The following is a 21,668-nucleotide window of genomic DNA, read 5'->3' as shown; positions in this document are numbered from 1 at the left end:
CCTGTACAATTCGAGTTTTACTCGCGATATGCATACTTGAGATGCGAGAAGTCATGAAGCGGAAAATGAAGGAACAAAGGAACGAACAAGATATCTGCAAAAGACAAGTAATATATATATCTCCTCCAGAAAATTGCAGTGTATTTACACAAAGTAGTTCTCAAAGTCGAAAGCCCCACCATATATGAACACTCCCTATTTACCCTCTCTTTCAAATTGCAATTAACCATTTACACTTGAGACTGTTAAATAGACAACGAACCTTGTACCGGTAAATTCTCGAGCCCAAGGACTGACCCTCTTCCATGCCGAGTTTTCCTGGTCAGATTAGAACCGGCGAGCCAAAATATATACTAGGAGGGGGATAAACATCATATCGCAGGGGGCTCCAGATTCCATGCTTATTTACAACTATAGCTTCCCTGTGTACTTATACGAACTGAACGAACTTGCTAAGGTCACTGTCCATGTTAGCTGTACAAGGTGCATACTTATTCATGGTGGCAACAGGGAAAAATGCCTTCTGCTCGCTCCAGATTGGGTGCTTCAAGAAGAACACGAGGCTGACAACCCTATGCGCCTTTCTGCATATGATAGATCAAAATCTGTTAGAGGTCTTTTACTCTGCAAATCTGTACAAGAAATATGTAGGAAAAGGCTCACCTCCAGTTGTGATGAGTTTCTCGACACGAGAAACGATATGTTTGCCGTAGGTGTACTTCTTCAGGGCAGTCAAATGAACCTTAATGCGAGAAAGAATCAACTCAAGACTCTGATCATCACAAGTCTCAAGAACCTTCTGCACAACGTAGTTTCCAAAGGGATCTTTCATCATGGCCTGCACATTTGCATTTGAAAAATTTGGTCATGCATCAAAAACTGAAAAATTCATGACCTTGAAGCATCACATATTTTGTTACGTATGCGTGACTATGTGGATTTTCAATTGTGGCAGTGCGAAGTGTGAACTTAGTAGACTGGCAGCAGTCGGTAGCGTTAATTCATTGTACAGTAAAATATGATCAAGGATGACTTCGATTTGTGTACAATGTGCTAAATTCATGTAAGAATTTCCATAGCTAGTGTAGACTATCTTGAAAGTATATATTATCTTCTGTATGGAAAACGTTAATTTTAGACCTGTAAGGGCTCATTTTCATCAGTTGAACCCAGCATCTCATTCACTAAAAACTGGCGCTCATCAGCATTCCCAAAAGTTAAGCACTTCTCCACAACATTAGAAGCAAACTTCTGCTGACTCATCTTCACAATTTGTCCTGCAAGCTTGTGGATAATTGCAGTCCGTTCGTGCGGTTTACCATGTTCAAGGACGTGCTACCAAACAAGAGTATTTATCTCAGATACGCACAGTTGATGATATGAACATGAGTATTTCCATCACACACATATATATACTTGATGATGTTAGATGTCACAAATAGCATAGGGTCTCAAAGCAAAGACAAAGCATGACTACTATCGGTTGTGAAAACAAAAGTTAGAACACACTATAAACAGCATCGGCTTTCAATCAAAGAAAAAGACAGATTGAAAAAGACAATCAAGTACCTTGGCATCCAGTTTTGTCTCAATGCTCAGATGAATAAAAAAATGACATCACAGGAGGCATAGTCATGAATAGTATAAGCTACAAGGCATACGATCTACCAATGAAAACAAAAATATAAAGTACCTCGGCATCCAGTTCTGTACACATGCTCAGAATAATCTTAAACAAGTTGAATTCTGGTTATCAGGTTCAATAATATTTGCTAAGCAAACGAGTTGTCATAGTGTTAGGCCAATATGTCCTCTCATGCCCAAAGATCCAATGTTCTTTTCCCTTTTTGTGGAAAAGCATTTGCATCCAAAACAATGCATATTTTCTGGAACATAACTCATTTAACAGAATAGAACAAATCCATGGCTATTTATGGAAAAATAAATATAACACAGCAGCTCAACCATATATATACAGAGTATTGTATTGAATACCTGAATGACGTAATTTCCATATTGATCTTGTGCCAAAATGCATACAGATTGCATGATTTCATCCATGATTATTTGTTGTGTGTTTGAATCATTGCAATGTTCCAGAACCCTCTGTAAGCACCAAAAGGGATCACACAAGTAAACATAAAGAATCCCCACACAGAGAAAGAAGATGCAAACAACTAACCTGTATAACACGGCATCCATAAGGATGAGTGGATAGTGTGACAACTTGCCCATAGAAGGATGAAATTATAAATTGAATTTTATCTTGAGGGATACATTCTATACACTTCTGAATGACATGATTCCCATTCTGATCACGGACGCATTTCATGATTGAACCATCAAGCTCCGACACCATCTGTGCCTGCTGATTCACATCAACCACTTCCAAGGCCTGAGGTAAAATTTCGAGCATTAATTCTTATTTTCCAAGTATGATTCATCTCATACCATACTTAAACAACTCTTAAACAATATGACGATCGGGTCATTGTTTTTCTAAATGTGGTGCCAAAGTGTCTTTTCCATAATGGAGGAGGGAAGCATAGTAACATATATAGTTATCTGTCACAATGAAGGTCATACAAGACAGGAGCATTGTGTTCATACATTACATGTGGACAACATCTTTCTTAAATTTTTCCAAAACTCCTTTTCATTTACAATTGTCTTGTTTTCTAACCTAATAAGAACATCACATGAAGCTACTGCTAGCCAGATGCAATATAGTACATTATTTTCTCGTAAAATCATGTAAGTGGCACGAATAACACCAAACACCATGATAGAAAGAGTTCTGCAAAGTAATAATATGGAGAAAAAGAATTTGTATCCATGCTATGCAAATTTTGAGGCAGATCAAAGGTGTGAAGCTAACACATAGAAAGGCATTGGTAGATCAAGATTTTGAGGATCAGGAAATCACCTTCTGAATCACTCTACAACCATACATTTGAAGACTGAGAGGCAAAACATGGCCAGTAAGTTGGCTGGTTAACTCCTTTCTTTGGCTTTCTGTACCATGCTCAAAAAACTGCAATTTCACGCAGAACTAAATTAATAACTTTAAACAGAAGGGAAGGAATTTTCAAGCATTTGAAATACAGAGATTATACTTTCTGTACGACATAATTTCCGAATACATCAGTCATCAACGTGCGAGCATGAGGAATAATCTCTGGAAATATCTTCATTTTTTCTTCCACAGTGGCTGTTTCTAGTTTCTGCTGAATAAAGCGACTTCCATACTGGTCGGTACTACAATTTTGCTCAGAAGAAACTGAAGTCAGAATTGCAGCCAAAGCAACCTAAGAAGAATATACACTGAAGAAAAACACTATACATACCTGAATTCAATTACGTGATCAACAATGTCTGCAAATTCAAAAGATTTGTTCTTATTGTTCTTGAATTCATCTAATAATGATGATGCATGTCGTCCTTCTAGGTTGTTTCCAATATCTGAGTTCCAGGAGCTAACCGACCCTCCCATTGAACTTCTCAACATAGAATTAAAGTGGGCAATCTTCTCACTCTCAAACATTAGACTACCATACCCAATAGAAGGATGAAGTGAATTTGCCATTGGATTTCCTGGATACATGCCAAGCCCATATGGTGGGCTCCCATAATATCCATGATTAAAACCGTCAGAGTTACCTAAAACTGACAACTCATACTGTTGCTTCCTTTGAGCAAGCAATGCCTCAAGATATGCCTTCTGAAGCCCCTCTAAGTCTCCATGCAAAGTGCCAAAGTGGTTTTTACTCAGAGGATAACCACTTGGACTAGTTACATTACGTGCTGCGTAATCAGTTCTTTGCAAAAACTGAATATAAGATGGGTCCATAACAGAAGAATGAAGACCAGGCCCTACTTTGTTTCCCAGTCTGTTCAGACTTTGTTCATCACCACTAGCTACTGCACCCAGAAAAGAAAAGGAGGGAGGAAGAGAGAGAGAGAGAGAGAGAGAGAGAGAGAGAGAGAAACATTGTCAACGCTAACTGCTGACTGACTATTCAACCAAGGTACTCTGCTGATTTTAAAAATAAAAAAGTTATTGCAGATGAAATTTAAGAAACTTCATAATTACCTGCACCAAGATGATTATCACTTGTCATGTTCAACTTTGGATTTACAGGATAGGCCCCGGCAACATGGCCATCAAAGTCCATACCTGCTGGATTTGCTTCTTGGTAATGAACATTAGATCCTTCCAAAGCTCCAAAGCCTGAAGAACTCCCTTTTGAGTACAGACTGGGAGAAGAAGTTCTTCTTGAAAAATTAGCTTGCCCATTGGATGTAGTACGGTTTGTTATGATTCCATTTTTCTTTGCTAGATGAGCATAATTAGTAGGAAGAGAAAAAATTTCAGCATTTGCCTTCTCTAACAGTTCCTGCTGCAGCCTCTGATGCCCATTTGGCATCTTAAACAGAAAATCACGCTGATTATCAAGATCCACATGAAGCTGCGACTGAATACGTCTATCATCATCTACAGGTCTAATTTTTGATAGGCTTAAGCCAGAAAAATTGGCTGAAATATCCGCCAGATCATTCATGCTGGAAGAACGATCATTTTGAATATCTGGACTAGCAACATTCTTCCTCTCGGTAGGGAATACTCTACTCCCTACAGGGCGGAGACCAGAACCGGTGGACCTCCCAAATAGTTGTTCAGGGGTTCTGCTTCTTGGCAAAGAAGGACCCACAGCAGATGCAAAGGAATGAGAAGTTGTTAGGCCATGGCTCTGAACTCCCACCAGGCCACGTGAAGCTGGTCCATTATGCATACCCTCTGCAGACTCCACTCCATTAGTTAACCCAACTGGATAGGGATCAGCCATGCCTGTGGAATCCATGATATCACCAAAAGCGTTACGACTTGATGGCCTTGACAGGGGACCTGACAAGGATGCAGTTTCATCAAGTCCTTCCTGCAGAACATGTCAATTATTAATTTACAGGACACCAAAATAAGAAACAAGAAATAGCAGCTAAGCACTTCATCCCAAACCAAATTGTTTGAATTTACTTGGAGAAGTGCAGGTATAAGCATATCAATTTAAAGAATATGAATAATGAAAACTTTCTGCATTAAATATGAAAGAACTAATAAACATCTGCACCCTTCTGAATATTTGAAAGGGAAGCGGAAAAAAAACCTTCATGAAAATGGAAATGAGAACTTAGACAGTGATAAATAAAGTACAGCGTGATGCATTTAACATGTCATGTGCATATAATACAACAGCTAGCAAGATGGAAAGGTTCCAATAGAAGCCACCACAGATAGTTGCAACAGTAATTCTAAGAGCAGGATCATGCTCTTGGCTTCCTTGCTCTGCATCCCCATGCGAAGGGTGTACCCGCACTTATGGAAAATGTGTGATCTCGTGTAGTATGCAATAAATATCAAACGTAAACTAAAAGCTATGCGTAATGCAAGCTTCAAACAGCCATCTAACTGAAAATACTAATCAAAAGGGGGCAGGTAGCATCAAAATACTCAAGCATACAAAATTAATGAAAGAAACAATTGTCAAGACAAAGGGAAACAATTCAGTACGAAAACAATACAATCAAAGTCTAACCAAGGAACTACATAAATAATACAGAATAAAGCCTTCACAATAGATTACCTGTAAAATGTCAGCAAAACTCTTTCTCCTTCCACCAAACCCAGTTGTCGACAAACCAATCAAACCATCCGTGCTTTTGTGAAGCCACTCAGATGAAGTCTGTTTAGGGAGATTGCTACCTTTAGCATTCCTCAGTCCCATCAACTCATCCTCTGCCTTTTGTAGTCCCAACTGCGTGGAAAACAGCGACAAACTATCACCATCATCAGCCAACTTCTTCCTCCTCCAGTCCCCAATGCCCTCAAAAGAAGACCCGCCACCCTGAAACCTTTGTGCAACACGCCAATCCTCTCTCGACAACAACGGTGGAGGCAATCTTGGGTTAATATTATCATGCGAATAGTAGTACGAAAGATAAGCAGGATGAGATCGAATCTCATCTTCGGACAAAACCCCATTGTTATTACTAATCCTACTAGTCACATCCCTAAAATCTGAGTTCCTAAAGAGACTACCCACAGCAGTTAGCGAACCCTCAACAGTTGGCGGGGCACTGCCGCTCCTATACATATTCACGTCCCTCTCCCGGTGAATGGCATGCTGATTGCGCTGCTCTCTCAGAATCAATTCAAGCTCACTCTGTAAAGCATCTTCTAAATTCCCATTGGATCCTTGCAGATTATTATCTAGGGTTGACAGCATATCTATGTTACTCCCCGTAGCCATCTCCACAACTCTAAATTATCACAAACAACAACAAAAGCAAAACAGAAATTCTTCAAATTCAGCTAGTTTTTGCATTCGATAAATTGTAATCATTAAGAAAGGTAACAATTGGCTAACTTTTTTGTGCTAGGACCCAAATGATCAACATCCAATATAACTTTAGAATTCAAAGCATAAAATTCTCGAAAAAAGAACAATATTTGAAACAAAAATTTCGTACCTTTAAGCGTGGGCAGAAATCCTCACGATCAATACAATCAAATCCCGAACAATTCCTCGGGTGACTGCGAAAATCATGGAAATCACATCAAAATCAGCCCACTCAATTATATGATCAGTTATCACATCAACAAAACAGCATCAAAACATCAAAAGTTTTTAACTTTGTTGTAAATTTAATAAATTGTAACGAAATTGGTACTGATGAAACCGAGTAAATGGTCAACCTGCGGAATTGATCGCTGAGGGAGCTCCACCAATAATCCAATTGCTATATGTACAGAAAGAATATAATGTGTGTATATATGTGTATATACGTATATACGATTGAAGAAGCTGAAGTTTTTCTTGGTCAAAAATCTAGGAAAGAATTTCGGAACAATTCCAAGGGTTAGAGAGAACTTTAGAGAGAGAGAGAGGGGGCTGAGGTTGGGGATGAGATCGTGTGGGCCTGATATCCTTTCGAAACGGCCGCTTTTTAATTTTTAGAGAGAGAAAGAGACTGGAGAGAGAGAGAGAGAGACGGAGTTTTGGTGGGGGCGAGGCGGGAAGAGAGGAGATGGTGGACCGTCTCACGAGAGGTATGATACGTGCATGGACGAGTTGTAACAAATTTTAGGGTTAGTTTCGTATTGGTGCGTTTTTAATAAAAACTATCTCTGTTGAGAGACAATTGAAAAGTAAAGTTGTTAGTGTTTGGTAATTTTCTTTTGTAAAAGTGCTTCAATAAAAAAAAAATAAAACAATGTTTTGAGTGTTTGGTAAATTTCTATATAAATTGTTGTGAATATGTTAAGGGTAAGTAGATTTTACCCTCTCAGGTTTGTGATTGGTTTCAATTTCTTACAACATCTTTAAAACATTTTAATTTTATACATTTACTTATCATTTTATTTCAATTTCATATATCTGTTAGAAAATCTGTTAAGTAAATTGTTAAGTGATGACGTGGCAAATAAAGGATCCCCATTTCTGCTGATGTGTCTACCACATTTATGGCACGTGACTAAACACTAAATAAAAATTTTAAAATATTAAAATAATTAATTAAAGTAAAGCAACAAAAAAAAGCCAAAACCTAGTTCGTCTTCCCCACCCTAGCACACCCTCAACCAAAATCAGACACACCCCTTCTCCCCACCCGAGCCCACCCCCAAATCAGACATACTCCCTCTCTCTCTCTAATCCCTAGCTCCAAATCGAAGTAATCAAATCAAATCAAACAACGTTGGGAAGGTGGAAAGCAAAGGAAGGTGGTGCTTGGCGCGCATGAGGGGGTTAACGAGGAGACGAAAGATGTTTCGTCGAGGATGACGAGTCATCCATGGGAGGAGCCGTAGCGGCACTTGCGGTGAGAAGCTTCTAGAAGGTGGAGGAAGTGTGCTCTGCTGTTGGAGAGGTTGAAGAAGGCGCGGTGGGATTGGGGAAGCATCAACCAGGAGAGCTGGGGAGGGAGTGTCAGGTTTTGGGGACGGAGGCTCGCCAGCTGTGACACACAACTCGAAATCAGAGGTAGTTGGCGTAGATTGTGAGCTTTTTGGAGATTGATTCGGCGAGTTCTGGTGGTGCGGGGCTTCTAGGTTTTAAGTTATTTATTTTTTGGGGTAAATTATTATAATATTTTAAATGAATAAAAATTTATTTTTTTAGGCACAAATTTGGCAGCCAAATGGTAAAAATGTGGCAGTCACGTCAATTCTTAACGGATCAATGTATGGAAAATGTAACAGATGTATTATATTGAAATAAAATAGTACTTGATGTATGAAAGTAAAATGTTTTAAAGATGTTGTATGAGGTTGAAATAGACTTCAAACCTAAGGTGGTAAAGTGTAATTTATCCAAATGAAAAAACAAATGTGGTATTTAATATGATATAATAATGGGTTAATCTCAGTTTACTACCCTGAAAACTTCGTGGTTTTCAATATTTGGTACATGAAGTTTTTTTCATCTCAGAATCATACCTCAAGTCTTAATTTTGGGACTATCTCATACATCTTTTGGCTGTTAAGTCAGCTGTTAACTGGTGATGTGGCTCCCAATTGGACAATGACTGAGTGCCACATGTCAATATGGGCCCACGTGATATTAAAAAATTAAAAAAATTAAAAAAAAAAAATAATAATAAATAAAAAAATGCTATAGGGATGCGTGCTTCTCCTTGTGTTTTTGCAAAACCCTTCTTCCTCTTCTCTGGCATTCATCGCAGCGATTCAGATGACGAAGAGGAGTAGCAACTGGGCTGAGTTGGGAACGGGAGAGGCGTAGCCGCGGTGATCTATTCGTCGGAGCTCGAGCGGAAGTGAGTCGGCAGAAATCGTGCGGCTGCCAACCCCTCTCTCCTCTCCTCTTCTCTCTCTCTTTCTCTCTCTCTCCCCATCTACCTCTCTCCCCTCCGTGCTTCATAACATCAGACTTTCTCTCTCCTCTTCCTCTGGGAGAGACACATATACAAATACTCCCTGACGCGGCCCCTCCCTCGATTTTTCCTTTAATATTTTTTTTTCAATTTTTTATTTCTAAATCTCACCCATTCGAACCCAGCTGCAGCAATACAAAGTTCTCAACTTTTCCCCATCTGAGCTGCTATTTAGCTAAAATCTCAGTGCTCCCCCAATTTGGATGTGTTTGGATTTTGTTTTGCTGGTTTTGTCATTCTTTAAATTTCTGAAATTTTCTATGAAGAATTGAACATTTGTGCCTGTCTAGGGTATAGGTTTCAGCTGAAATGTTCATATCTAGGTTGAGATTTAGAAAAAAATTGGGTTTTGAGCTGGGGCTTTTTTGCTTTTTGCTAATTCCATTGTTCCAATCTGCTTCTTACTTATGAAGATAATGTATTTTCCTGTATATTGTTTTCCCAAAATCTGGATCAAAGTTATAGAATGCTAGGTTATGAGAATCATCTTTGTTCTCGGGCCGATAAGATACGAAAAGAAATCAGTTGTTGCTGGGTTTGTGCTGTAGGAGGAGCAAGGGAGTGCAATAGGAGGAATGGGGTTGGTGAAGATGCTGCAATCAGCAGCGATGGGGAAGAAAAAGGGTTGGTGCGGGTGGAGGAAAGGGAAGGCATGCATCGCTAGTCCTTTTTTTATTTGTTTAGTTTTTTAATTTTTATTTTTAATTTTTTTTTTTTAAATCTTTAATTTTTTAATATTTATGTGGGCTCATATTGACACATAGCGTCCCAGTTATTGTCCACGTGATCATCACGTCATCAGTTAACGGCTGACTTAATAACTAATTTAACAGATGTAAGAAATTGTCCTAAAATTAAGACTTGAGATATGATTCCGGGATGAAAAAAACTTTATGTACCAAATTTTGAAAACCAGGAAACTTGAAGGTAATAAATTGAGATAAACCTTATAATATTGTCAAAGACAATAATGTAAGGGCAAAAATTGTAATTTTGTAAAATATATGGGGTATACTTACCTTTTGAAAATTTCATTAAACAGACATTGATTACTCTATTTTGAAGAAAAAAAATACCTTTTTTTAGGAGCATGGTAGATCTGCTTCTACTTTGCTAATGGCACTATCATGATGAGACTTTTAGAATTTTATTCATTCTGATTATGTACCAAAAAAGAAATAAAACTTCATTTAATATTACAGTCTAATGATAATTCCTCTTCATTTGCAAACGAGAAATCTTAAGTTCAATTCTCGCCAAAGGCGAATTTAAACCACATTATTGCTAGCCCATTGTGATGCTGAGCACACTCCCTTAACGTAGATAATATCGTTCAAAACAAGCCATAACTGATTTGCCAAGACCATTGTTCAAACATCAAGACTCAAACTATGTGCATTCCGAAATCAAAGAAAAAAAGAACGGCGTTCTACTCTCCAGTTCTCGACTGCATGTTTTATGTTCTAAACTTGTAAAACAAGAACCATACTAGTTTTTTCAAGCATGAAACTAATCTAGCCAGTCCGCAGGTCATCTGTTTTTCAAAATACCAGTCCTCTAACACGCAACGTGATGAAAAATACATGCTGAAGAGAAAAACGTAGACAAATCTCATGGACTTGGATGAAACACGAGCGTTATCACATTGCTGATACAAGCAAAAACTGGGTTTCAACACATAACAGGGGAAGAACTCATGGTTATGCAGCATTTTTATCTTTGGCTAAGCCAGGAACAGCTCTAATTGCAAAATCATATATGCCTGCAGGAAGCAAAGACTTGAGAAAACAAATGAACCAATTTTCAATTTATTCTCTTCCCCAAAACTGGTATTATTTATATTTGTGTAAAAAAAAAATTACAGAACGGATATTCATGTCCCTTGTAGGCTTCTACTGAACCTTATGTATAAAATAAGTTAGGGAAAAAAAGTACGAAAAATTTCTCCCTTGTACTGAACCTTACATGCTATCCTCGTTTTCAATCATTTCACGAACTTCGTTAATGACTAAATGTGCTTTGTGACCACCGATAACCTCAGCTTGCTTCTTGCCGTCTTTCCACAACTGTAACATAGTCATCCTCATTAGTAAGGTGAATAAATAGAAAACGGGAAGAAGGAACACCCCAAGTTCCTCAAAGATGTCTCACCGATGTGCGAGGTTACCTGTATAGTTGGCATCTTCTGCAAGAGACGAAAGCACACCATGTAAATACGCACAAAGAAAACCAAAATGTCAGTCAACATTCTGCACACATATATATGTCGAAGCAAGGATTCGATAGTAGGATTAACATGTCTATGGCTGTATGATCACAGAAAAAAAATTGGAAGCTTGTCATGTTCTGGTGCATAAAAAGGAAGAGGATGGTTTTAAATTGTGAGCACACGACACGGTTTGTAGTATAGAGTTAGTCTTGAAAAGATTACACAGATAGCATTGAGTTTGCTAACAAAGTTCAAAACGCATATAGCTTTGCACATCACCCCTCCTGCTCCCTCCCAACCTCCATCCCCCTCTGTCTCAGTCATACAAGTAAGTGAAACAACATTAACTCATTCAAATGATGTCCACGACGACAAAACGACTCAAAACCTACATAATTTGAAGAATATAGATCACTTCACCGATCAGTTGCAAAGACTTTCGTAACTAATGACAAAAAAGCCTTGTGCATGCCAGAGTAGATTTTGGATTTTTGAATGTTAGTCAATTCTGTGAAGCTATACACCAGACAATTGATGAAAAAGTATTCAGCCCAAACTTACATGACTACTCCCACACCAATACAAGTCACGTTGACATACTTTTGCAAGTGGGATGAATAACTTACAGTGACGTCAGCACGTTTAACGAGTTTGTGTGGAACTGAATTGACATCAACAGAATAGAACTTCAATCTACAGAAAATAAACTCAGATTCAGAATTTATTCTGCATTGCGGAGTTGTACGCCAGCGAAAATAGTAACATACAATTGATTATTCTCAGTACATAGGAATCTCATATATGCATGTACATATGTATGTATTCAGTATTTACATGAATGCCTGCCAAGTCTCACTTTGCCTTGAAATATCGTTTTCATTATCTGTATATAAATACATAAATGAGATTTGGGAGTTCACTAGAGAGAAGTATATAGGAGAGAGTTAATGCAATTTTTATTTCTGTAATTAAATGAAATTTTCTACTTGTACCCAATGTTAAAGCCGCTTTTGCAGACTGTAAAAGGAAATGCCACTGTAATACTGCCTTAAATTGAGTACCTAGAATGATGGTTCTAGAAACAAGAAGGCACAGATTTCACCAGGGAAAGCATCTTAGTAGAGTTTCAAGCTTTATTGCAAGCTCTCCGATAATAAGCACATCAATCAACAGTGTTTTGACAATTGACAAACTAAAAGAAAAGAGATTTAGTCCGATGAAATACCTTCATTGCGTTCATAGATGAAACTCAAAAATTGCGTTCATAGATGACACTCAAAAATTGAAATAAAGAGAAGGAAATATCAATGTTAAGAAGTTCCAATGTGAGATTGTTTTATAATAATCGACAGAGACGGCTAATAAGTGCCAAACCAACCTCGGATAGTACTCAGCTGCCAGCTTCTCCAATTTTGGCTTCAAATATATACATTTTCTGCACCAGGTTGCCACCCTACAAGAATATCCACTCCCACCTCAGAACCCATTTCAATGCAAGTTCCAATTTTTGTGTCGAAAACAAGGAAAATCTACCAATTCCTATATGCCAAATCACAACATTTTTAAGCAGGTCCGTATGTAGTAATCATTTTGTTTTTAGTTTTTCATTTACTAGATACCACCATCAAATGAAAGCTGAAAGCTAAAAACGAAGTGGTTTTCAAATGGACTTGAGCACACATGCATTTCCTTTCACTTCAGCATGGTAATGCAAGGCAAAGGCCCCGCCTTCTTTTCTCACCCTAAATTTTCTCAGCAACCAAACACACCACATTGAAAAACCCACCATACAAATATCCAAAATCTCATCAATCCAAACACCAAAATCGAAAACCCAGAAACTTACCAAACGACAACAAACGATTCGTCGAGCTGCTGGGCCTGGGCAACCACCCGATCGAACTGGGTCTCGCTGGAAATGGGCGCAAGCGCCACCATGACCGGTGAATCATCCACCTCCTGCAGCGACCCTTCCTGGCTCAAAGCACTCAGCGCAGTAATCCGCCCCCGGATTTCATCAAATTTACGGGAGAATACCGGGGAATTTGAAGAGCTTGGCGCTCTGGGTCTGAAGGCCAAAATTGAAACTTTGGGCGAAGCCGTTGGCCGGTCACGTGACCCGTCACTTGAGGCACTGGCTCTCGGCTGCCGGAGAGTAGGGCGCGTCGTCGGTACTACGGACATGTTGAACAGAAAGAGAGAGAATGAATCTGTTGACTTGGGAATTTTAAGGACCGTTGAGACTTGACGAGGATTTGAAGGGGTAGCAGGTGAAGCCTTGAAGGGGGAGGCGGCAGTGAGAATTGGCGGCGCGTTTGACGGCGTTAGTTGATGGATGGTTGGTGGGGCCCGCATGGCCTGACCAAATCCAACGGACTGCAGAGGCCTGAACTGTTCGATCGAGCGGGCTACGGTGAGATTTGCTGAAGTGACTTGTATTTAGCGCGTAAGGTTGCCACGTCGGCTAGCAGTTCGTTAAGAACAGCCGCCAATTTTGTCTGTCCGTTTTTGGTGTTCGGTTAGAAGACAAGACCCAAGGCCCACTAGTTTGTTAGCGGCTACCGAATACCAATCTACAATATATTTGTCTGTAGAGCAATTCTTTTTTATGTTTACTAGCTTGAATTAGGTGAGAAGTGACTCAATTGAGGAATATTTGAATTGAGGTGCTCAAATTCATATACTATTGAAGATGTTTACAAAAAAAATTAGGATTAAAGTTGGAAAGACATCAATTTAATATGTTATTTACTAATTTATCTACATTGAATCAATTTATCAAAAATAAAGAGCTAAAATTCCTCCAAAATTATATGAGGGTACGACTTTTATGATGGGTTGTTTCTCGATGAATTAGAATACAACCACCAACGAAGAGTCAAATTTCTCGACAATCATGAGTTGAATTTCTAATATTGTGTGACCAATTTGTGTTTTCATTGACATACGATTAGTGAACAAATGAGTAATATGTTTAATTTTGATTATTATCACGAATAATAGTATACAACCATAGAAGCCAAACTCATTCTAACCTTGTCCCTAGACTATATTTAATTAAAGTATAATCTTTGTTTCTTTCTTTTCATATAAACGATAACGAGTGAAGCAGGTTTGAATGCATAAGCAAATCTTCTTAGTTGCTCGAGTTACAAGCCTGTCTTGCATTTATTCTATTTAGCACTTATTTTTCAGAGCAATAAGAGCAACAAGACCAATAGCACACTACTCAAATTGTGGATATATAATTATACTAACTTATTGATTGGCGTAGCAAAGTGTAATATTACTTCAAGCAATATAAACTGGAAAACAAGATAAGGAATGCAGGATACAAATTTAAAGACAACTCAAAACTGTGAACGAACGCCACGAGATTATAGATACTTCAGCTATGCAGGGCTTCGCAAGTTCTCAACAATTTTCGAAATGGCCGAAAACGTGCCGAAGGCAGACGACACGACGCCTACTGCTATAATTATAATACAAAGTGTTCCCTGGAAATAGCAGAAAAATGCAGATCAGAAACCATGAAAAGCTCCAAGTATATAACGTTTATATTAAAGCATCGAGATTGCTCTCTTCTATCTAATAATGCGTTTGCGTTCGAGTCTGCCAATTCTTGAAAACCAATGCTAACAAGCTATCGTAACACAGACGTACCTGAAATCGAGTTATGCGTCCCCTCAAGATGCTCAGAAAGCAAGCACAAGGAAGTATCAAAGTCTGCAAGTAATATATTTGTCAGCGTAGTGCGTAGCTGCTTAACTCTTAAATGGATAAAAGAAATTTTGGAATTAGATTTCCTGCAGTTACGTGCAAAGTTACTACCACAAGAACAGAAGTGTGAACGAAAACTTACTACAAGCATTGTGAATAAAGATCCAATCAGTGACATCACGAGACCTGCAATAGTTTAAGGTAAGTTCGTAACACATTTAACTAACACAATATGACAACCAAATGGTTACCGAGATGCACAAGTGAGGCAAGGGATATGAATATAAAGGGGGAAATGCAAAGAAAGAAAGTTCAAGGGAGACTTACCAAAGAAGGGGATGCAGAGACCGACAACCAGGGTAGAGACAACGAGTGCCGTTCTAATTAAGACTGAGTATATGTAAGACTTGTTTGCTGGTACCAGCTCCTCCAGACTCATTGCAACGGGAGACATAGTTAATGCATATGTGGGTCTAATTAAGGAGAGACATATGTAAGTTTTTTCTCATCGTTTAATTTTATTTGTGTGCGTGTGTGTAGATGTTGAGCAACAAAGGCATACAATATATTCACATGTGGTTCTAGTTAATGTTTTTCTGAAGACACAAAATAAATTTTAGACTGCATCCATTGTGTGCGCATCTGTGATATATGTATGTGCTTGTGCATCAGATGACATTCATTATCCGCACAATTTGCAGAAAAGGATATTTGGTAAAGGGGTTGACCACCTGTAAAATAACACCGATAATGGTATTAGCAACTAGCTAAAGGAAAGGCTCGCTACATGCGTAAAGAACACAAAAAGTTTGAGGCTAGGGAAACGAAAACTTTGATGAGCATACCGTAGTCCACAGAGCAATCTTAGATGCGACTAAATTGTGAGGCATGTTGAGAGTGAACTGCGACTGTATTGATTCTCCAAACATCGTGTAACCCACAGCAGCAACTCCAGCGTACAAGAAAGTGCAAATACAAAAACTTCATGCATGGATAACAAATCCAAGTGAAACAATGCAGTTAAGAAGTTGCAATTGTTTACAAACTATAAGACTTGACGAAAATTTGAAATTTCACCAGAAAAGGCAGAAAACATTTAAAGATATTTATTAGTAAACTAAATGAAAAGATGGTTCAGCATAGCTTACCATGTTAAGATGATCGCAGGGTATTGGTTTCGCTTTTCCAATGAAGTATAAATGTTTGGGAAAACAGCATGTCCTGAGTAGCAGTAACCATAGAGTCCCATAGCAACAGGAAGCGTTGCAAGGTTCAGGGGTGTCCCTTTGTTCTCAAAGCCAACTCCATCTACTAGACCAACCCAAAAGAGGCAAAGGGAAACCAAGATTGATGCAATGACTCCACCCGCTGGAAGCAAAAAAAGTAATATGTAAGAGTTCCTTGAAAGAACAGCATGCATTTGGTTAATTTAGTCTTATTGCGATCAAACAGATTTTCTAGCTTCACCACTAACATGGACAAGGCAAATTCATTTCAGACAATTTTCAGATGCATAGGATACATAGATTATATTCAACTTTCTGAACTCACCTGAGATATAGCTAAGAACACTGAGGTCTCGAAGCCATACAGTAGGAAGAACAGCAAGGGTGGTCGCAATTGCAAATAAAAGGTGAGCATCTAACACGAATCCGCCCAAACTCAGTTGTGCATTTGGAAATAGTGAAGACAAGTTATCACTCTCCAAAATTATATATTCTATGCAACAAGCCTGCAGGTAGAGAAATTTAAAGTCGGCGATCTACGTGCTTAGAAAGAAAGAAAAAAAACGCCTGAGATGTGTGCAATTTTTATTCAACGTCTCAGAGCAGCAGGACAATGTGATGATGGATATAAGAACCAAAAGAATCCGTTCGACTAGACGAATCGATCATTTGACTACACAATCATTTAATCTCGGTTCTAAGCTCCTAACAAAAGAATTTTTTTCCTGTCCAACAATAGCTATTCTGGTCACTATCTGATTCCAATTCTAATTCACCAAGTCTGAAGCCCCTAAGCTAAGAACCTCAATCAAACATGGATCTCAAGGCAACGTTGAGTAGAGTTTTAAAAAGATGTTGTGACAAGGAGCTACGTGTTACGGCCCTATATCCCACATGTCTCTATCTCAATCGTTGTGATAAGTTACGCAAGGAGTTAGATAGAGCCATGGAAATATATTCCGGGATAGGTAAGTTTTGAATGATAGTACTCAAGAGCCAATTTTCACACACATTTCTTACTGTCTTACACACCCCTCTTTCTTTTTGGCTATCAAATTAAATAAAAGAAAAATAAAATAAAAACAGTCTAAATTAAACAAGGGTGTGTAGAAGGAGAAAAAAAAGTGTATTTATCATTTATCATTTCTCTTTTGGTAATGAACACCAAGGCAAGAGCCACCTGCCTCTTGTATGTTTTCAATTTTATTGAGCACTTACAGGCACTTAAGTGCTTTGATCTAACAGCCCTCGGTTGATTAATTTGAGTATTTGGGTTTTAAAATATGTGTCGGCATTGAGTACCCGCAACTGCAAGTACTCCAAAAAAATGGGTCTATTTTAGTAATTTCACCCACGGACTAATTTATGTAAGTGGTTCACAATATCAGATCTAGATGTGGGACCAGGGATGTAAGGGTACGTGGTTCCCACTGGCATCCAGCTTCTTGTTCCTTTTTAATCATCCCATGGATGTGTTCCATTTGAAACCATAGAGTCATAGACATGGGTAAATGATCACACAAATAATATAAAGGAAAATACTCACTCAGTCAAGCCAGCTGTACTTACATATAATTCCACGTACAGTACTATCTGCATCCACAAAAACAAAAACAAATCACTTAAACGACAGCAATTGCAGCCATTCAATTCAAATCTGTATATCCACTTTGAAATTTAATGTCTTGTTTTCTTCTATGATTCCTGCTTTTTATAGGGTTCGTTAATACAAGTCAGTCTCGTTTCTATTAAAAACGTGATACATATTTAGGTGCTCGTATATAAATATGGTACATAAACTATAAGCTAGCTTACCGAGATGCCGATTCTGCCTCCAATACCAAATGCAGCTTGGCCAATGTCCGGGTATGTCTCGAGCCCAGGTTGGCTATCCAAGCAGTAACGCAGGAGCAATCCGGTGTAGAACGAAAGCACTGCAAAAATAAGCAGAACGAAGAGCCCGAGCCATCCTCCTTCCTTGATTGCATATGGCGTCGAAAGGATTCCAACCCCGCAAAGAACGTTAATTCCTGAATCATGGAAAATGGTCAGTCGATCCTGATGGAGCTTTGAATGATGTCACGAACAATTTAGACAAGCCAAGCAATGTAATTGGTGCCAACATTTTGTTACTTATTTAGTAGATCATTTCATGTGCACCATGTGCGATAGAGGCTAACCCTAAGCAACCACATCAGCTCTTGGGAAATAAATACAGGATTTGCTTGTTTGGATGCTCATAAATTGAAGATATTAACAGGATATGTATAAAGCAATGAGGTAATATGCAGACACACGTTATATAATATTCCTCAGATTTTAAAAAAAGTTGGTAACTATATTTTATTCCTCAGATTTGAACAAACTGAAGTATGTACGTAAAAAGGAGTAATAGTAGAGAATGAATGTTTTGACAGGTAGATTCTACTCTATCCCGGTGTATATTCCAGTGTTCCTTCGAGATATGTACTATAGGAACACTGCGATATACACCCAGGACCCGGAACAAGAGTCGGACCACTATTGAGTTTAATTGAAAGGATATGCCAGCATATTTTCAACATTACATGACATGGTTGGAGTTCGTGGTCCCGGCAATTTGTTTGCTAACATATAGTGAAGCTCAAGTGGTTGTAACTGTAAATTGTGGCAACTAATAAATTTCAATGGATTTGCATTAGGACACACAAAAAAAGTCTCATTATATATTGGGCATCCTTAAGAACAATAATAGTACAACATCTTTTGAAAGTACTCGAATTTGGAGAGTTGTCGAAAGAGACTGAACTCGTGACCAAGAAGCAGTTCCTGGACTTAAAAACAGCGTTATAGCAACCAATTTCGGGCATAATGCAGATGAAGGTGAACCGATATGTACAAACATACATGTGCGCAAACATTAAAGTTCACACTTACCATTAAACACAGCTTGTGTAAAGGAGCTGTGGCGAGACATCGGATGATGGTCATGAGTAACTCTGGATGCTTTCTCATCTTTTCTAACAGAAGTCCTCCTTGGCAAAGGAGGAAGCAGAGAATGAGAACTGCGTCTCTGCGGCTGTTGTTGTTGTTCCTTATCTGCGAGTGTTGGTAATGGTTTCGGCAAGAAAGGTAAAGTTTCGGGAGTGTGCCTTCTTGTTAGGGATGAGGAAAGATACGAACTTCCTAGTCTTGACAATGAAGGAGTGCCCAGAAACCCAATACCAGGGGACGGTACACTACTATACAGATCAATAGATTGCCTGAAAAAGCAATTGCAAGACAATAAAGTTTTAATTTGGAATTGATGATCGATGAATCACAAGAATAAGAGAATCAAACAAATATTTATCACCCGTCTAATTTGTCAATAAACTTCTTCAAAGACAATTCAAAAAATCAATGAGCAAGTCACGAACTAGTTTCAATTCAACTTTACGAGAAATTCATTTCAGCCAATAGCCAAAATCATACCACTCCCTTTTGTTTCAGCAAGTATAAAATGAAAGGATGCAAGAAAAACAAAGAACAAGTACTTTTCATGTGTGCTCTACTGCCTAACAATCTGAAACTAACGTGTTCTTCTTTTGGCTTAAACAATCCGAAGTGTTATAAGCAGCCAAATATTGATGTTAACCCTAAATTCTAGAGATTCCCAACTTCAGTTTTGGCTCAGCTTCCTTAAATTGTGGCTCTGATTTCTTTTTCTTTGTATCAACTTTGTATGTAGAAACAAAAGTTTACGATAACAACAACAAAGCCTTATCCCACTTAAGTGGGGTCGGCTGTATGAATCTACCAAACTTTACCATTCATGTTTTGATTCCCAGCAGAAACTCACCTATAAAAATAGTAAATTTCCTTTACTACATGCTACAGTGGTAAAAATTCTAATTGAACAAGAACAAAATCATGGAAAATTACATGGGGGAGAAAGAGAGAACCTGTAACTTTGAGGCCATTGAGTGTTGTAAGAACTGGGATTATTCGGCTGCTGATTCTCAGTAAAAGATTCGGCAGAAGAATCCGAGTCGCCTCCATCTTCAATGCTCTTATTGAAGTCCTTTTCCACATCATCTTCCTCCTCACTCTCAACGTAAAAACTCCGATCCGAAACCGAGTTATTCATCTTCTTCTTCAAATCTTCTTCTCCCAATCACCCTCTGCAGAAAACTCGCAAACACCAAGAATCCTATGAAAAATTGTAATCAGGTAAAAGGGTTTGCAAATTTTTTAACTGACCCAGTTGAGAAAACCAGTGAAAAATCATGAATCCAACGAGAACAAAGGAAGTATTATGGCACATTTTGCTCGTTTGTTTGATGCTTGGGGCAGAGTGTTAGTGGTTTTCTTTGTTTGGAATTAACACAACGTGAAAATTGTTTGCAAAGCCAGAAATTTATTTATTTTCCAGCTAATTAACTTTAAATGATAGAAACAACTATCCAAAACTTTCATCAAAATAAATAAAACCAAAACAAATATAAAACATACAAAAAAGTTATAGGAAAATAGTACAATTAGATTGGTAATTTGGTAGAGACATAATGCTACACGGATTTGGCAGAAGTTTTAGGCTCAAGTTTGAAGTTATCAAAAGGAACTTGCACTCTGTTTGGTTTCCGAGAAAATAAAAGAGCCGGAAAAAATGCTGAGTAAGTTCCGGAGTCAATGATTCCTGCATTATGTTATACTATACAAAAAAATCCAATTCAGCTAATAAGCTCGGGTACTGTAATAAATTAGAAATATGAGAAAAATACAAGAAGAAGAGACATCAGAAAATATGACGCAAAAAATTTCTTTTCTTTAGTGTAATTTTCCTCCTCGGTTTTCTTGGAAACCAAACAGGAAGTGTGACAGATAATTCTCTCTGGTAATAAATACCAGAAGGAGAAATTAATTAAGGAGAGCTCTAAAGGCAATAAGTGGCATGCTATTACAGGAGCTCCAGAACAAAAAGTACAAAGGAAGTAAAGAGAAGTGAACCTTTTTTTCCTTAGATTTTCTTGCTTTTTGTTTCCCGGGAATCGAAAAGGAGTTTTGCGTTTTTCTGGGATTCAAGAATGTGTAGAAAGTCGAGATTGGCAAAGCACAAGATTTCGAAAAGGCTCTGGCTTCTTCTCAGAAGATGCCTCCAGGAGCAGCGAGAAACAGAGAGAGGATGTCTGCAGGCCAGTTTCTGCACTTCAATATATATATATATATGGACAAGGATTGTTTGTCCCCTCACTTCCGATGTCATTCTGTTTGTGTGGTCGCGGTTAAACTACGTCAATAATTTTATATTACTGTTCATTTTTGTCTTATTATCTCTATTAAAAAAAACAATATAAAATATTGACGTGACTTAACCATGATCACACAAAACAGGAGGGCAGAAGATCCTTGTCCTATATATATATATATATATATATAATAAATCTTTGTTTACTATCCTCATGTTTCGTGGTTTTCAACATTTGGTACATCAAGTTTTTTTCGTTCTAGAGTCATAAGTGTAAATTTTGGAACAGTCTCATACATCTGTTAGTCAAACTGCTAAGTCTCCTGTTAACTATGACGTAACACCCATGTGGACAATA

General features: G+C 38.2%; 3 protein-coding genes across 6 annotated transcripts; all 3 read right to left on the bottom strand.

The window, feature by feature from the left end:
* Positions 1-93: 93 nt before the first annotated feature.
* Positions 94-7,086, bottom strand: LOC103958381 (pumilio homolog 4). 3 transcript variants are annotated; one of them, XM_009370634.3, is made up of 12 exons: positions 6,755-7,086; positions 6,529-6,592; positions 5,643-6,318; positions 4,094-4,937; positions 3,348-3,918; positions 3,117-3,258; positions 2,927-3,034; positions 2,183-2,395; positions 1,996-2,106; positions 1,141-1,335; positions 664-838; positions 94-584 (listed from the first exon to the last, which is right to left on the bottom strand). In XM_009370634.3, the coding sequence occupies exons 3-12, from the start codon at positions 6,306-6,308 to the stop codon at positions 547-549; spliced, it is 3,063 nt and encodes a 1,020-aa protein (XP_009368909.2). In that variant the 5' UTR covers positions 6,309-6,318; positions 6,529-6,592; positions 6,755-7,086; the 3' UTR covers positions 94-546. The 3 variants fall into 3 exon arrangements, with proteins under 3 accessions (XP_009368909.2, XP_009368908.2, XP_048446416.1); XM_009370633.3 differs by having other exon boundaries at positions 3,348-3,921; positions 6,755-7,084; XM_048590459.1 differs by having other exon boundaries at positions 3,348-3,921; positions 5,643-6,321; positions 6,548-6,592; positions 6,755-7,084.
* A 3,655-nt stretch (positions 7,087-10,741) lies between these two features.
* LOC103958382 (thioredoxin-like 3-2, chloroplastic) lies at positions 10,742-13,559 on the bottom strand. Its single transcript, XM_009370635.3, has 5 exons — positions 13,005-13,559; positions 12,537-12,611; positions 11,785-11,851; positions 11,117-11,134; positions 10,742-11,015 (listed from the first exon to the last, which is right to left on the bottom strand). Exons 1-5 carry the CDS (start codon positions 13,511-13,513, stop codon positions 10,911-10,913), a joined length of 774 nt encoding a protein of 257 aa, XP_009368910.3. The 5' UTR covers positions 13,514-13,559; the 3' UTR covers positions 10,742-10,910.
* Positions 13,560-14,381: 822 nt separating this feature from the next.
* LOC103958383 (amino acid transporter AVT1C-like) lies at positions 14,382-21,262 on the bottom strand. 2 transcript variants are annotated; one of them, XM_018650155.2, is made up of 13 exons: positions 21,073-21,262; positions 20,028-20,275; positions 19,021-19,346; positions 17,920-18,134; positions 17,674-17,697; positions 16,430-16,610; positions 16,027-16,246; positions 15,724-15,859; positions 15,590-15,609; positions 15,206-15,345; positions 15,021-15,064; positions 14,822-14,884; positions 14,382-14,655 (listed from the first exon to the last, which is right to left on the bottom strand). In XM_018650155.2, the coding sequence occupies exons 2-13, from the start codon at positions 20,210-20,212 to the stop codon at positions 14,551-14,553; spliced, it is 1,659 nt and encodes a 552-aa protein (XP_018505671.1). In that variant the 5' UTR covers positions 20,213-20,275; positions 21,073-21,262; the 3' UTR covers positions 14,382-14,550. The 2 variants fall into 2 exon arrangements, with proteins under 2 accessions (XP_018505671.1, XP_009368911.1); XM_009370636.3 differs by having other exon boundaries at positions 20,028-20,246.
* Positions 21,263-21,668: the final 406 nt, after the last annotated feature.

The sequence above is a fragment of a genome, unplaced genomic scaffold (genome assembly GCF_019419815.1).
Source record: "Pyrus x bretschneideri cultivar Hongxiangsu unplaced genomic scaffold, Pyrus_bretschneideri_v1 Contig32, whole genome shotgun sequence".
Lineage (NCBI taxonomy): Eukaryota > Viridiplantae > Streptophyta > Magnoliopsida > Rosales > Rosaceae > Pyrus > Pyrus x bretschneideri.
Note: the sequence above shows the minus strand (reverse complement) of the source record. Positions and strands in the feature narration are given on the sequence as shown.

Bases quoted from the DNA above. Each gene is read 5' to 3' on its own strand.
- LOC103958381 (XM_009370633.3), bottom strand. From the start codon at position 6,308: ATGGCTACGGGGAGTAACATAGATATGCTGTCAACCCTAGATAATAAT. The intron at 2,396-2,926 runs GTGATTTCCTGA...ATTTTACCTCAG, and splicing joins GTTGTAGAGTGATTCAGAAG to GCCTTGGAAGTGGTTGATGT. The intron at 2,107-2,182 runs GTTAGTTGTTTG...TGGTGCTTACAG, and splicing joins ATGGATGCCGTGTTATACAG to AGGGTTCTGGAACATTGCAA.
- LOC103958383 (XM_018650155.2), bottom strand. From the start codon at position 20,212: ATGAATAACTCGGTTTCGGATCGGAGTTTTTACGTTGAGAGTGAGGAG. The intron at 16,247-16,429 runs GTGAGTTCAGAA...TTTTGCTTCCAG, and splicing joins TGTTCTTAGCTATATCTCAG to CGGGTGGAGTCATTGCATCA. The intron at 14,885-15,020 runs GTAAGTTTTCGT...TATTACTTGCAG, and splicing joins CTTTATTCACAATGCTTGTA to ACTTTGATACTTCCTTGTGC.
- LOC103958382 (XM_009370635.3), bottom strand. From the start codon at position 13,513: ATGCGGGCCCCACCAACCATCCATCAACTAACGCCGTCAAACGCGCCG. The intron at 12,612-13,004 runs GTAAGTTTCTGG...ATATTCTTGTAG, and splicing joins GAATCGTTTGTTGTCGTTTG to GGTGGCAACCTGGTGCAGAA. The intron at 11,852-12,536 runs GTTGGTTTGGCA...TATTTTCTGTAG, and splicing joins GCAGCTGAGTACTATCCGAG to ATTGAAGTTCTATTCTGTTG.